Source organism: Chionomys nivalis, chromosome 2, assembly GCF_950005125.1.
Source record: "Chionomys nivalis chromosome 2, mChiNiv1.1, whole genome shotgun sequence".
NCBI classification, from domain to species: Eukaryota; Metazoa; Chordata; class Mammalia; order Rodentia; family Cricetidae; genus Chionomys; species Chionomys nivalis.
In genome coordinates, this window is record NC_080087.1 from 84,285,460 (window position 1) to 84,301,390 (window position 15,931).

The 15,931-nt window shown below is 54.1% G+C and overlaps 1 protein-coding gene across 4 annotated transcripts; it reads right to left on the reverse strand.

The window, feature by feature from the left end:
• Arhgap33 (Rho GTPase activating protein 33) lies at nucleotides 1-13,564 on the reverse strand. Of its 4 annotated transcripts, none has more exons than XM_057756502.1 (22): nucleotides 13,431-13,548; nucleotides 12,597-12,679; nucleotides 11,424-11,521; nucleotides 11,256-11,340; nucleotides 10,814-10,894; nucleotides 10,574-10,711; nucleotides 10,029-10,121; nucleotides 8,904-9,026; nucleotides 8,745-8,822; nucleotides 8,596-8,662; nucleotides 8,459-8,518; nucleotides 8,216-8,368; nucleotides 8,041-8,143; nucleotides 6,518-6,662; nucleotides 6,358-6,440; nucleotides 6,166-6,273; nucleotides 4,834-4,979; nucleotides 4,036-4,189; nucleotides 3,807-3,952; nucleotides 3,650-3,724; nucleotides 1,731-2,390; nucleotides 1-1,633 (listed from the first exon to the last, which is right to left on the reverse strand). In XM_057756502.1, the coding sequence occupies exons 2-22, from the start codon at nucleotides 12,672-12,674 to the stop codon at nucleotides 378-380; spliced, it is 3,930 nt and encodes a 1,309-aa protein (XP_057612485.1). In that variant the 5' UTR covers nucleotides 12,675-12,679; nucleotides 13,431-13,548; the 3' UTR covers nucleotides 1-377. The 4 variants fall into 4 exon arrangements, with proteins under 4 accessions (XP_057612485.1, XP_057612468.1, XP_057612477.1 ...); XM_057756485.1 differs by having other exon boundaries at nucleotides 1,722-2,390; XM_057756494.1 differs by having other exon boundaries at nucleotides 1,722-2,390; nucleotides 12,597-12,706.
• Nucleotides 13,565-15,931: the final 2,367 nt, after the last annotated feature.

Here is a 15,931-nt window from a genome sequence, read left to right on the forward strand (position 1 = left end):
TCAAATTTTTGCCATTTTTATTCATTAATGTTGTCAGGTGGTTTAGTGGGGTGCATAGGGAGAGGCGGGCAGGGACTGTCTCCCCACCCCTGTGCACAGAGCAGCACGGGCTGGAGGCTCCTGGAGGGAGGAGGAGGACAGGATATCAGCCTTGTTCCACCACTCCCAATTTGTGCAAGGGCCCCAGGAGGGAGGTGGGGGATGGTCACACCCTGCAACTCAGGGTACGGACATAATGATTTTGGGTTAGGGACCCACATCAGAGCAAGTTACAAAGTTAGAAACCTGGAGTGGGGTAGCGAGCTCAAGAAAATACAAAACAAAGGATTGACTTGGACCAAGATCCAATGTGGGGAGGGTCTTTTCTTGGCCCTAGCTCAGCAGTAGCTTCTGGTCTGTCCTTCGGAATGTAGTGACCAGCTGGGAGTGGGATAAGGAGGAGGGGGACCAGCCCCCTCTCCTCTATGTCCTCCATTTCTGTACAAGGATCCTCGAAGTTCGCCTCCCCTCCCATAGGCTGGGGGAGCTGCCCTATAGAGCAGGAGAGGCTCAGGGGAGCCCCAAGGTCCAGGTACCCGATGTGGGGTACGGGGACCCCAAGGAGCCCGCTGCTTCTGGGGGAGGCGGGGAACAGGGGGCCCAGGATCTGACCGGCTTCGGGGGTGGGCAGGAGGAGAGGAGGAGGAGGAAGAGGCAGGTGATGAGCCCCTGGGCCCTAGGGCTAGGTTGACATAGAGGGGCTCAGGCCGGGTAGGGCGCCGGGCAATGTGCTGGGAGACTGAGTGGCTAAGATGGTCAGGTGGAAAGCAGGAGGAGGGCGGTGGGTAGCTGAGCAGGAAGTCAGGGGACCTGTGGAGTGGTGGTGACTGGCCAAGCATGCCATATGAGGCATTGAGCCTGTCAGGAGGCATGGAGCGAAATGGACTCCAGGGTTGGCTGGGGCCAGAGTAGGAGGTCCCCTCCCCTGCCCCGATCTCGTAGTACAGATTGTCTCCCCTGTCAAGTGCTGAAGAAGCACCCAGAGAGTTCCTCCAGACTGGGGCTGGGGAGCTGGGTGGGAACGATGGGGGACCCAGGGAGTACAAGCCTTGTTTGGGGGTCCCAAGGAAAGGTGGCAGACACTCCCGGGGGGCTGAGAAGAAACTGGGGTTAGAACCCTGTGAAGAGACACAACATGGGGACTGGGCTGTCATCTCTGGGGCGTCCCTGTAAGCCCCACTTGCCCTAATCTGGGTACTGATGTGGGAAGGGCCTCTGGGACCCCTCCTTGAGGTCCCCAAGGGCCGCTGGCTTCTCATCAGGCTCCCATCACTTTGTTGCCTTGGGAGGTAAGGTGGAGGACCTGGAGCCCAGGCATCTGGGTGGGCTAAGGAGGGAGGGTGTGGTCCACTCCCTGAAGTCCCCAAAGGCTCCCCACCCACCTCTAGGGATAGTGAGCGACGAAAAGGGGAGTGGGGACCAGGTGGGGTGCCCCCCTGCTCTTGTTGGCTCTGTTGCTCTGCCACCTGCTGAGCCCTCTCAGCCAAAGCCAGGGCCATGAGACGAGCTGGGTTCTTGGGGGGTGGGGGTGGAGCCCCACCAGGGCGCAGTAGAGACAAGGGTGGGGGCAATAATGGTGAATCCATGCCAGGACCTACAATACAGAAAGGAATAGAAAGGGGGTCAGCTGGGTCCTGGGACAGTTTGGGGACTGGGTGTGAGATCTACTGAATAAGACTCACTGTACTGGCCTGGAGCTCCCCGGGGACCTGCTGCTGCTGGTGCTAGCTTACTGCTGATCTCCTGCTGACAAGAGTCACTTAGCTGGGCCTCAGCTCCACGCAGCAGCAGAGGGATGAGATGGGGGCGCAGGCCTGGGTTAGGGCTCAGAGTTGGTGTTGGAGTGACTGAGGCAGGTGTTCCTCCAGCCCCCAGCAATTCCAGGACAGCAGGTGGCACTGATACAGCCAGTGGCTCTGAGATGTCCAGGGCAGTGGGCGAAGCAGGGTTGGTGGGTCCATGGGGTGACAGGGCTTGTGGGGTTGCCCGAGGTGGGAAGGCAGAGGCAGAGGCTGGAGGTGCTGGGCTGGCAGGAGGTGCAGGGTCCCCTGGGGTAGGGCTGCTGCAGCGAAAGGTAAGGGGATCAAAGTCGAGTCCCCGAAGCCCTTCCAGACAGCGGGGAGGACTGAAATCCAGCTCATCACCATCATCTAGCCAGGCTGATGTGCGGTGTGAGGGGGACCCAGAGAGTGGCCCCAGGCCAGCTGCTGAGGACTCTGAGGAGGAGGACGAAGATGAAGATGACGAGGAAGAGGAGGACAGGCTCTCACATGAGCCAGCAGGTGCTGGGCCCACAGGGAAAGCATCACTGCTGGAATGAGGTCGTCGCAGCCGGTGCAGCCTCTGGAGACCTGTTGGGAGGGGGCGCACAGAGGTGAGATCCTTACAGACCAAAACACCCCGTGAGGACGGGATACAACTTGGCAGAAATCATGTGAAAGGAAGCAGAGCTCCCTAGAGGATGCCTGACTCAGAAAGAGCTGTTCAGAGCATGAGTGGTATGACAAGGTTATGAACTAGTCCAGATCCAGAGCGAGGGTGGCATCCAGTGCATAGCTATGAAGCATGAGCATGGCAGGCTATCACACACTCTGTAGGGTGTCCAGATGGACACCCGCCCTGGTCCTGGAAAACCACTGGCTGTTTTGATGCTGTGAGCGTGTGCTGAGCCCACACAGCAGCAGCTTCATTCACTCCTGAGCATTGCTCAGAGCCTGCTCACTAGGAGTGTGACAGGATTGCTGACAAGAACCACCAAAGCCATTGGGTGGAGGAATGGTGAACACAAGACACACACACACATATGCACACACACACACACAGAGAGCGACAGAGAGAGAGAGAGAGAGAGAGAGAGAGAGAGAGAAAGAGAGAGAGCGCGTGCGCGCGAGCAGTGGGAGGAGCTAAGTTGCACTGGTCAATGGAGATGGTTGTTTGGTTGTGTGTTCTGAAAATCAAGCAGCATATGCAGTCTGCCTCCCACTTCCCATGTTGCCCACACATGCATCAGAGCAACCGGAACTGAGCAACAAAGCTTTCACATAGACACCTGCATGGGCGTGATCCTCCAGAGTGAGGGATGACGGCTGTCAAGAAGATGCCTCTGGTCAGGGGCAGCAGCAGGGAGGACTCCCAGGTAAGTTATGGGACTCTTTTAATTGCATCCAGAGTGTTTGGGGATGTTGATAATATTACTTAAGTATTTTCAAAAGGAACGACCAAACAAAAGACCCTGTATGAACTAGTGAATGCAGTATGTATTGTCAATAGCAATTTATATCTAAGTCGTACCTTAGACTTATCTAGCTTATGCCTGAGGCCTTGGTTTTAAAAGTTTAAATCCCTTACTAGATCTGGTGACTCACACATGTAATCTCAGTTCTTAGGCTCAAGACAGTTAAGAGTCGTGGGGCCAGCCTGGACTATACAGGCCAGCCAGAACAACATTAGCAAGACCCAGCCTTAAAACCATAACAAAATCCCCCAAAACAAACAAAACAAAACCCAAGGCCCTCTCCTCCAATCTGAAGTACAACATTTAAAGGTAAAACCAGGGCCTTGATTCCTCCTAGCTCAACTTGGGCACATGTAGGGTCCACACTATGCTCACCAGCCCCGCTGGCCTGCGATGACAGAGACTCCTCACTTTTGGCAGATCTCAGTGTGACAGTGTCAGGTCTGCTACCTGTAGGGAGAAGAGAAGTCATGGGCCTCTCCAGTACTATAGCCACTCCCACCACCCACACAGCAAGGGCTCAGCCTCTGACCTGTAGTCTGTGGTGCAGCCCGGCTGCTGCCCAGCCAGGGCAGGGGCTTCTTCCGGGGTATGCTGGGGCCCCGCCCCAGCGCAAAGAATGTCTTCCAACTGCTACCCCCTGGCTTCCGTTGTTTCTCTGCTCTCTCTCTTTTCCTTCTGGAGTTTGGGTGAGAGAGAGCAGGCAGTTTGAGAAACCAGGGCTCCCAGCTACTCCTCCCTCCCCAGTATCCCATGCATACCTTTCCACTGGTGAGGCTGGGGTCTTGGGAGTTGTGGGCTCAGTAGGCGTTCCAAGACGGCCCTGGGTGCGTGCCTGGGCTTCCTCCAGTGTCAGCAGGCGAGTGGAGGGACTGCTTCCCGCAAGGGACTTAGGTCTGGGAAGGAGGCAGCGACCTGGAGAGGTCCGAAAGGGGACAAGTATAAGCTTTGGGCCACTTGAGACTACAGGCAAAGCCAAGCGCCACAGCCCAAGCCCCGGCCCCGCAGCGTGCCCACCCGGGCTGGCAAGGCAGGGGCCGGTGTAGATCAGGCGGGAATGGGGGGGCAGCAGGCAGGTAAGGAGGAAGGGTGAGGCAGAACGAGCTGATGAGAAGGCAGCTCCCAGCAGCCAGCAAGGGCAGTGGCTCTGGTCAGTTACCTCGGGCCAGAGGGCCCTCCGACGAGCAGAATCCTGACTGGGCTGGGGTCCGGGGCAGGGCAGGGAGTCTGGGCAGGGCCAGGGTGGGGTCAAGTCTGGGGACCTCCCACCTCCTCCCAGGTGGACCCAAGGCCCCAAGGGCCCCCAGGAGCTATAAGGGGTGAAGGAAGAACGGCGTCCTGGCCAAGAAGTGGGGATCCTGGGCGTAGGAGCTGAAATGAGAAGGAGGGGGGGCGCGGGGAGGGATGGGCCAGGGTGGGGTCCTCAAGGAGCTGGGGGGGAGGTCTAGTCAGTGGAGTAAGGGTAGGGCCAGGAGCCCACCTGCCCTCCCACTGCAGCCCTGACAGAGCCTGACACTGAAGGGCAGTAGCCAGGATGCCAGCGGATGGACTGGACATACCTGCAGGGTCCAGGCCAGCAGAGGTGAAGGTATCACTGAACAGGACCTCCACGTGGGTGAGCAGGAACTCCACCACCACCGACTGTACCCGGACCTCACGGAAGGCTGCTGCCCCGCCCAGCCCCACTGACTCCAGCTCCATAGACCTGGAGGCAGGGCAAGGCCACGTACCTTGAGCCTGATTGGCAGTGTGTGGTGCCAACTGCAGAGACCACTGTCCTTCCAGCCTATACCTCTGCCAGTCTTGAAGTGACAGCAGCTAGAATTGGGCTTTCAACTCTTCCCAGACCTGCTTCCCCCCAACTCCTCTACCTCTGTCAGTCCTGAGCACCCACATTCAGTCTGTCAGTAAACCACCACTACACCTGGACCTCCGAAAGTCTGTTCAGATTCTAACACACCCCTTCTGCCCCATCCTGGTTGGTACAGTTCAGAAAAGTATCCCCAAAATGTCCACACAGTAAAGACTTGGTCCCCAAGGTGGGGATTTAGGAGGTGGGACCTGGTGGAACCTTTATGTCACTAGAGGCATGCTCTCAAAGACAGTCATGGGGTCCTGGATCTCCCCTAACCATTCCTGTGTCCTGTGCAGTTTTATTCTACCACATACTCCCACCATGTTACCCTGTCACAAACCTAAAGACCACATGGAGTCAGTTGATTGTGGACTGAGACTGTGTTTCAAAACAAACCCTTCCTCTTTAGAAGCTAACTGCTATGGGTATTTTGTTATAGTTACAGAAAAGCTGACTGACATAGCCCAATCTCCATTCTCATGTGTACGTCCTGCTCTCTTCCTCCCCCTGCTCCAACACACTGTCCTCAGACTGTCAGTCAGGCTTTCCCAGCTTAGAGGCCTGCCTCAACCCACAATGAAATCTTCACTATGGCCTATAAGTCTGGTCTCCTCTCATCTGTGACTTGGTCCTCTGCTCCCTGCCCTTGCTCTTTCACTCAACTGCAGCCCAACAGATGTCCCTGGGATTCCTCCTAACCCCCAGGTCCATATCTGCCTCAGGTTTTTTTTTTTTGTTTTTTTGTTTTTTTTTTTTTTTTTGGTTTTTCGAGACAGGGTTTCTCTGTGGTTTTGGAGCCTGTCCTGGAACTAACTCTTATAGACCAGGCTGGCCTCGAACTCCCAGAGATCCGCCTGCCTCTGCCTCCCGAGTGCTGGGATTAAAGGCGTGTGCCACCACCGCCCGGCCCTGCCTCAGGTTTGTACTCTGTTCCCTCTGTAATCTGATTCTCCGTAGATACTCTCGTGGATCCCATGTTGGTCTTTACGCAAGTGTTATTTTCTGAATGGAGTCTGCCCCACTGAAGGAAGCTTACCGTAGCAGGTTGGGTGCCCAAACAATGGCCAGGTTGCGGGCATGCATGCTGGTGTTAGCACTGTGTCTTGCCATTCGGGCCAGGTGCCTCAGCAGGTACTCTAGGGTCCTGGGGGCAGAAGTCATAGCGGACAACTGCTCACCTCAGTTCCCTGCACCCCTACTGTAGTCCTTCTTGACCCTGCCCATTTACCTGTAGTGTGGAGGGGGCAGCTGCTGGATGACGTCGTGTACTCGCACCAGGCGTTCTTCCTCTCCAGGCACTGACATGGCCTCCTGCGATGATGGACAGGCATGATGGTGCTGGGCCATATGCAGCTGGCCCCTCTGCCCTGGCCAGTCCCTTTACTCACACTGAACTTCCCATAGAGCTGGTAAGTGAGCAAGGGGTTGGGCAGCTCCCGGAAGTAGAGCTTGCAGAGGGAGGACACACTGTGGATATCTTGTAGGAAGGCAGGGCCAGACAGCTCGGGGATCCTCTCGCTATCAAACTCATGCCTGAGAATCACCAGATCAAGGAGAGGAAGGCGTGTTAACCTGGTTCATCAGGTCATGACCCCTACCCCAACCTACAAGTCCCACAGATGGATGCAACACTACCCCAGGCCCTGTGAAGGGATCCAGAAGGAGAATCTTACTGAATCTCCCAATGACCCTGAGTGGCAAAGACAAGGGAGCCCCAATTTTAGAAAGGGGAGCATTGAGACTCATGTGTAAGATGCCTCTGCCTGCAGCTACTTAAGGCCAACTCCAAAGTCTAACTATGCTACTGCCATAGGCCGCACGCTGTGCCATTCTTGGGGCTTTAAGCAGTCCCTGGGAAATGAAGGCCCCAATAGCCCCTGCTCACTACTCTGTTGACTGTCTGCTGCTCACAGGGAAAACCTTTCCCCTCTGCGATTCCACCCAACTCACTGCTCCCTCAACTCTCACCTGCAGTCTCTGCTGGCCCTGTCCTTGCCACATTCTTTCCCACTTTTATGCCTCCTTGGCTCAGAACCTTCTGGTGTTTTCCTTAAATGAAGTCCAAATTCTAAATCATCCAGGTAGCCCTGTACAAGTGGAGCTGGGGTGTGGCTCATTGATAGAGTACCTGCCTAGAAACCCCAGAAGGGCTAGGAGCATGGCTCAGCAATGGAGTGCTTGCTTAGCATGCACATAGTCATCCCAGTACTGAAGTGCAAGAAGCCCTGCATGTGCTGCTGCCTGGGTGAGTCTCCCTACTGTCTCCACTGCTATACCCCTGCATGGCTGTTGCCTCCACCACGGGCACTTTTGATAGGATATCGCCTGCTCTCTCACCTCTTTCCCATGAGGTTCCTCCTTCTTCCACTACTCAAGACTATGAGCTCTCCATCCTGGTTTTCTTTTGTAGTGGTGGTGTTTTGTTTTGGGTTTTGGGAAAGTCTCTTACATAACTCCAGCTGACCTAGAACTCCCTACGTGGCCAACTATGACCTGAATGCCTAATTCCCCTACCTCTACCTCCCAAGTGCTGTGATTCCTGGCATAGCCAACTATTCCTTGCTCTTTCTCCTTGTTTATTTTGGTCCTCATTAGCCCAAATCTATTTTTCTCCACTACAATTGTAGTACCTCGGCCATCTTGTTTGTCCCTCAAGGCCTTCCAGGTGTGTCATTGACTGTGGTGTCCCCAGCCCTAGAGTCAGTCTTGGCATGTGGTGGGGTCCATGGAGCTGACCTCTGGGATGCTACTTCTACTCTCACTGTCCAGCGTTGGCCTGGCTGTCACCTCCTCAAGGAAGCCTCGGGTCACCATTGCACCATGCCTTCCTAACTCCCAACAAATATGACCCTGACATGTAGCACAGGGCTGGGACAGAAGGTGCTAAGAAATGTAGGCTGTGTGTGCTCACCGAAGCCTCTGGATGTTGGAGGACACGCCTGAGAGCCGGTAGATTCCATCCACCACACCATGGGCCTCAATGAACTCGGAGCAGCATCGCAACACTTGGGGCACTGGGAGAGAGAAGCAGTGTCAGGACCAGAGCTGCAGCTGAGGCAGGACAGGTGAGAGAATCCAGGCCTCACCGTCCTGGCCTGAGTTGCTGAGGTGCTCTCCAAGATCACAACCGAATACCCTCTGCCGCAGGATTCCCCGTTGGCGCAGCCGCTGGCGGGAGGGTCGAGAGCGCATGAAGGTGCGGAGGAGCCCTGCCAGCTTCCCACGTGGCCGAGGCACAGCTGTGGGGGCAAAAGCAGACCACTTAGAGTCAGGAGCACAAATGATTAGGTGGGGCCAGAGGCAGAGACCTGATCCCTTGTTTGCATTACCTGAGGTCAAAGAAGAGATACCCTGAGGAGCTGGGATGCCACACAGGGGACTGTCAGCATCTGTGGGGTGGATAATTGTAGAGAGGACAGGTGGTAGGCAGAGGGTGAGGGGACCGCCCACTCTCCTTGGTACTTACCTGCCTTTAGGCCAGGGCCTGGCCTCTCTGTGAAGAGCTCCACACACTCACTGGGGAAGAAACCAACCTGAGGAAGAACCACAGTCAGTAGCTGGGGCACCCTGGTGGGCATCATGCCCTACTGCACATGTCCACCTCACCCAGCTCACCTGAAAACCCCGTTTGCCCCGCCACCAGCTCCGATCCTCTGTAGGTGGCATGTCGATCACTGAGACAATGTCTCCCACCTGGGAATGGGTAGAAGAAGGGGGTTCAGGAAAGGCAGGAGAAACAGAACACAGGTATAGGCCATGGCTGTCAAGTCTCACCTCAAAGGACAGCTCATCTGGTGCCTGGGCAGTGTACCGCTTGACCACGTGGGCGGCAGCCACGGCAGGAATGTTGAGAGAGGCCTCTTCACTGAGGAGTAGGCGCCGGCCATGGTTGTCCAGCTGAGACAGAGTCAAAATGTGGCAAGGGGAAGTCAGAGCCATCAGTAAAGTCACACAAGCCTCCTCCATGTCCAGTGAGGCCACCACTTATCTATCAGAGTAGTTGTCAGTCAGAACCATAGTCCAAACACATAGATTCTTTTTGTTTACTTGTTTTTTTTTATTTGTTTTTGCTTGTTTTTTTCAAGACAGGGTTTCTCTATGTAGCTTTGGAGCCTGTCCTGAACCTCGTTCTGTTGACCAGGCTGGCCTCGAACTCACAGAGATCCGCTTGCCTCTGCCTTCTGAGTGCTGGGATTAATGGTACACAACCACCACCTGGCCAAACACCTAGATTCTTATTGCCTCTTTAAAAAAAAAAAAAAAGGCTGGTGAGATGGCTCAGCAGTTAAGAGTGTTTGCTAGAGGACCCAGGTTCAGTTCCCAGCACCCACATGGCAGCTCACAACTGTTTGAGACTCTAATTCCAAGGGGATCTGATTCTTTTATCCAACCTCTACAGTCACACATATGGTGGACACACATACAGGCCAACACTCACCCACATGAAATTTAAAAAAAAAATTAAAGCCAACAAAATAACAACAGCAAGAAAAAAAGTTGCCTCTTCTTCCCTACCCCAACTTGTCCCAAGACTTCCCTGTCCCCAAAACCCCCACAGATACCTGCACTTTCATCCTTCATAGCAGACACTGACATTTTGTCCATTAAATTCATTAAGTTTATGTCACTGTCAGCCAGATGTTCTGTGAGTCACAACAACACATTTCTAACTAGTATACCTTTAAATCTCCACAGCCACACAACTACACACACACACACACACACACACCTACCTACCTTTCTCTCGCAGGCATGCACCCACACAGACACTAAAATAATACCAATGCCTCCTCCCCTCTGGCTTCCTTCTTTTTCTGTGCCCACACACTCTAGGCTGCTTCTTGTGCCTCAGACACTTCTCACTAGATCCTAGCTCCAGCTTCTCCATGCCAGGCCCACCTCCATCCAAGTGAGCACAGGCCCACAGTTGAGGTTACTGTCCACCAGTCCTGACAGGGTCTCCAGGTACTGCAGCAGCAATGGTACCAGCATCTGGGAGCAAATTGCCAAGGACGACTCTGTGAATGGATGAGGACAGAGCCCACTCCCCTCCCACAGGACCCAAGCTCATCTCTCAGCAAGGCTGAAATCTAGCCCGGATGCCTGGGTGTGGCTCAGCTGTTAGCTTCTGAAAAACCCTCATATCACACTGAGCTGAGCTCTGGAGTGGAACTGATGTGGCCGTGCTGGTCTGTGAACCCTTGAACCTTCCCATAACCGCCAAACCAAAGGGACCCTCTAGTCTCCTGTTTCTAAGCCTTCTCCATTCTGATTGTTGGAACTCAGATCATACCACTGGAACCTTCCAAGTGCTGAGATTACAGGCTCACACCAGCATGTCCTACTCAAGAGATCTGTACTATTTCCCTTGCCTTGCTGGCTGTACACATGGCTGATGAGGACACCCTTGATGGCTGAGGCAGGGACTGAGACAAGCGGGTTACCTGGGCAGCCCTGGCACCCTCTGGGGGTGGAGGGAGCTCTGGGAGACAGGAAAATCTCCGGTCAAATATGCACCGGTGGAGATGGGCATCCAGGGAACGGAAATCATCATAGCTCCGGAGAACTGGCCAGGAGCGACCCTGTTGGAGCAGTCAGGACAGAGAGTACAGACTCCATTACACAGAGCTGAAGACTACAGTGACTAGTCCCTCAGGCTAGATGAGAGGCAAGGGCAGCCTCACCTGACAGGTCACCTGTACTCCAAACACCAGCTCATTTTCTCCAGAGAGGCTGGGGCCTTCGCGCTCTGGAGACAGCAGGAGCTGCAGAAAGAAGCACAAACCAAAGTGGGGGCTTCAGTTTTGTCCCAGACCTAACCTTTCTTGGCTGGGACTATCTAGGGGTAGATCTGGTTCCCCTCTTGGACCTCCACAAGGACAAGGCCTGGCAATATCACTGTCTGGGAACAGAGCCCTGGCGTGGAGCAGGTGCCTAGCAGAAGACTGCTGTGGAAGAATACAAAGAGTTAAGTGACGGATGGGAGAGTAGCCCTTCCAGTCGGCTCACGCCTCTATTCCTGCTGGTGTCTGCTCAAACATGAGGTGGCCAGGACTCAGGGATGTGCTTTGGGGCAAAGTGGCTTGCCAATAGTTCACCTTCCCACCTGAGTAGAAGTTCCCTTACCTGAATGTGGCCAAAGTCAACATTCTCATAGTGGAAGTGGGCACAGTCAGCCAGCCGGGGGAAGGGACCTCGAGGAGCTGAGAGCCTGGGAGAAAGGCAAAGTATCAGCTACAGTTCTCTCCTGGAGCTCCCCTCCCTCCTAGGATAAGCCCCTTGGCACCCTCTCACCTCTTCCCAGGCTTCCCCTTTGCACCAGGCCCCCCTGTAGGGGGTACAGGCTGCACTGAGCCCTCCCCTGGGCCATCCAGACTGTCAGTGCTGCGGGCCTGTAAAGCAGAGAGAAGAATCAGAGGCCCCCAGAGATGGAAGCAGGACAACGGGAGCATTGTTATCTGCCAGCCTGGGCCTTGAGCCTGGAGGCTCTACACATTGTCCGGCAGCAGGGGCAAAAGGGTAGGTCAACAGATGAGTGCTGGGCTGTAGCCAGCCTTCTTCTTTGTGTGTGGTCTGGCATGAAGGCTGGAGGTGCAGGGACCAAGGGTGAACAGGTAACAGAAGCGAAAGCATGCTGGTCCTGTCTGTACGTGTTCAAGACTCTTCTGTAGCCACTGCAGGGTACAGTCACTTACCACTGTCTGGACTTCACAGTCCACATCTCAGTAATCTGCTCCCAACCTCTCCCCTCCTGCCAGGCTGGTTTTCACTAAGTACAAGCGTGACTGTTTTTCCTAGATTCCGCTTCAATGACTCTCATGCATTCTAGATGAAGTGGGAATTCTCAAGTCTGGCAGTCAAGCTTCCTTGAGCTGGGTGCTGTTTGCCTCCCCAGTCCTGCCTCTACCCCCATTCTCAGAGCTCTGACTTTTCAGAACACGAGTGCCACCTTCTCATTTTCCTTCTATGCCTTTGAAAGGCTGTTCCTCAGACTGGAACCTACTTCACCCACCCTGTCACCAGGTTCTCTCCTCTTCCTTCCTCAGGTCTCACCTCATGTGTGTTGCTCCAGAAAGCCCTCTCTGTCCGTTTAAGCTGTTACACACCTTTGTCTCCATCCCCTGGGCTCCGTCCATCCCAGGCTGCACAGCTATACCTAAGCTTATCCATCTCGTTCTTAAACGCCTCTGGCGAGAAACTCATCTTTCCCATTGGACTCTGACCTCCCCTGAAGCAGGGCCCCAGGCTGGGACCCCCAGCGCACCCGAAAGAGTTGGGCAGAGTTGGAACTGTATATTGCTCTCTGGGTCCCTGATATACATGTCCATCCAGTTGCACAGTGCATAGACTGGGCAACATCTGATAAATAAATTAAACCAGCTGCCAGATGGGGATTCAGGGATTTGCTAGACTGGGCTTTTCCCTCCTCCATGTCCCTGCAACCCCGAGTTCATCCCTGGGTCTCACCCTCAGAGTCTGTCCCCTGCCAGCCCATGAAGTTCCCCAAGGCAGGATGTGATCTGACTGTTTCTGTGCCTGGAGCATGGGGCCTGCACAGAGGAGGTCTCAGTGAATGTCTGTGGAGTGAGGGAATGAATGGATGAATGAACGGGAGCAGTATGGTGGGAAAGGGAGACATGGAGGAGGGGAGATGAAGACAAGAAGATGGAGAAACCCCCACGGCTCAAGTGGAACGGAGGCACGGTGTTGGCCTCTAGGGTAGAGGAAGGCGGGAGAGGATGAGATAAAGGTTCAGATCGATGTCTGTGGGAGGATTGAGAGCGGGTGGAGTGGGCTGAACAAGAAGGAAAAGGAGAAGAAAAGGGTCAAGCAGGGGATGGAGTGGGATGGGGGTGGGGCTCTGGAACGAGCAAGGGGCTGTTGGGAGCGGTAGGTGGTGGTCGGGAGGGTGGCTGGGGATGAGGATGCTGAGGAGGGAGCCGGGATGGGGGCTGGTTTCCAGGAAACCTCAGCAGGCGCCTTCGGGGCGGGGAGAGGGTGCAGTTCATGGGGCTGAAACAGCCCCCTCTTTTCTCAAGTCCAGGGTCCTCCGCCACTGTCACCCCTTTTGCAGGGCTCGGAACTGGGGGGAGGGGATGCGCGCTGAGGGGGCGGGGTCGAGGCCCGGGCTGCGACCCAGGACCGGACCGAGGTGGGGACCGTAGGAGACCACGACGGAGGGTGAGGGGCGGCGGGCGGGCCGCGGGCTCGGGCGGGGCCGGGGGCGGGGCGCGCAGGGCGGGGCCGCGCGGACAGACTGGCACGCGGACAGACAGACTGATGGCCTCGAGGGCCCCTCACCACCATGGTCGCGGTAGCCTCCTCAGACCCTGGCGGCTTTCGAGTCCTCGTTCGTAATCCTCGCCGCCGCCGCCATGGTGACACAAAGGGGAGGGCGTGAGGTGCGCGCGGGCGGCCGCAAGCCCCGCCCCTAACGGCTGCCGGAGGGCTCTGGCGCGCGCCCCACGAGGGGCGGGCCAGCGGGCACGCGGAGGCCCTTTTCATTGGCTCCGATTTTGGCCTGAGAGGTACGCCCCGCCTATAAGACGGTTGTTTATTGGCTTGGGGTGAGGCTCCACCCTCCAAGGCCCGCCCCCTTCAGTCCCGCCCCTCGAAGTTTGACAGCGCCACGCCCACGGCTGCTTGTCATTGGCCATCAGCGCCCTCCTGAGATACAAGCCCGTGTTCTTTATGCTCCGTCGCTGCCACTGTCCCTAAGCAGTCCGCCCTAATCCGCGGTGCGCGGTGGCTCCTCGGACGGGCATCCCTCAAGCAGCCTTTTCGAAGTGTGTATCCTCCAGTCTCCACCCTGTCAGTCCTGATCCTGACCCCACCCACAAGCTTTTTGATCTAGCACATCCAGCTTGTGTTCGCACCCTATCCACTGGACATTTTCCCTTGTTTCCCCACATCTGCTTCTTACAGGTCAGCCTCTAGTCTTTAACTCCTTTTTCTGGGAGAAGCTTCCGTGTGGAAGGCTAGAACATTCACGCCTCTCAGAAAGGCGTGAATATATTTTTTTTTAATGCAAACGATAAAGCAGTGCCCAGAAAGCATTGCAGCCACACCCTTTTCCGGAAGGATGCTTCCACTGATGAGAACCTACACAGGGTCCTCTTTTGGGAGCATGCCCCTGGTCCACTCGTTCAAAGACTATGATCATTTAATTAGGGGATGCACCAATAATCAAAACAAGGAAAAAAAAGACAGACTTACCCACGTGGAAGCACAAACTTCTTCAGGCACCCTTCTAGTCCTCCCTCTCTACTTGACCAGGATGTTATTATAACATCTTTTATTGTTCCTTGTGTCTAAACAGCCACTCCCTTCTTGATTCAATCAAATGTGTGGTTTGTTAAAAAGACTGAAAACACATATTTACCTTGTTTCTGACATAGAGAACTGCCTGTTAGAAATCCACCCCTTCTCTCTTCAGATACATATATCAAAACAACCCACGCCATATATACAGTCGCCATCATTTTATTAAAAGTTTCTGAGATATGGCAAGTTGACATCCACATATCCACCAGGTAGACCTTACCATTGACATTTTATCTCACATTGCTTATTACTTTATTAACCCATCCAACTCATCTTTGGGTGCATTTCAAAACAAATAAGGCTGGGTGTGGTGGCACACACCTGCAATCTCAGCACCTCAGATGTGAAGGCAGGAGATTCAGAGTTCAAAGTTAGGTTTGTCTGCATAGTGAATTGGAGGCTGGGCTATACAAGACCCTGTTTCAAAAGGCAAACAAACCATTACACCCATACCATCCTGGAACGTACCTGATTTCATATATAAAAATACAGTATTGGCATCTAAGTATTTCAACATGAATTTTGTTTTTTTGAAACAGAATTTCACTATGTATCTTGGCTGGCCTGGATTTCCCTATGTACATGTGGGTTTTTAAAATAATTTATTTTTATTTTATGTGCATTGATGTTTTTTCTGCACATATGTCTGTGTGAGGGTGTTGGGTCCCCTGGAACTAGAGTTACAAACAGCTGTGAGCTGCCATGGGGGTGCTGGGAATTGAACCCTGGTCCTCTGGAAGAACAGTCAGTGCTCTTAACCACAGAGTCATCTCTCCAGTCAGGTTATTTTCACACAGAGTTCACTTGCCTCTACTGGGATTAAAGGTGGGTGAGTGCAGCTATGCCCAGCTAGCATGCATCTCCTTAACTAGAACCCAACATTTTTCTTTTGAGAAAAACCACTGTGGCTGAATGAAAATGACCTCTATAAGCTCATCTGTGTATACTTGGTCCCTAGTTGCTGGAACTGTTTGGGAAGGATTAGATGTGTGGAAGGAGTGTGTCACTGGGAGGTAGGCTTTGAGGTTTCAAAAGACTCCTATTTCCAGTTCTCTCTGTCTCTGCCTTGTTTTGTGTTTCAAGTTGTGATCTCTCAGATACTACTCCAGCCAGGCCTGTCTGCCTGCTGCCTTGCTCCCCACTAGGATGGTAATGTACTCTAACCCTCTGAAACTGTAAGCCCCAAATCCACATTTTCTTCTATAAATTGCCTTGGTTGTGGTGTTTTATTACAGCAATAGAAAAGTAAAACGGGCTGGAGAGATGGCTCAGCGGTTGAGAGCATTGACTGCTCTTCCAGAGAGCCTGGGTTCAAATCCCAGCACCCACATAGCAGCTGACAACTGTCAGTAACTTCAAGATCTGACATCCTCACACAGACATGCAGGCAAAACATCAATGCAAAATAAAATTAAAAAGAAGAGTCAGGCAGTGGTGGCACACACCTTTAATCCCTGCACTCACTTGAGGGGTAGAGA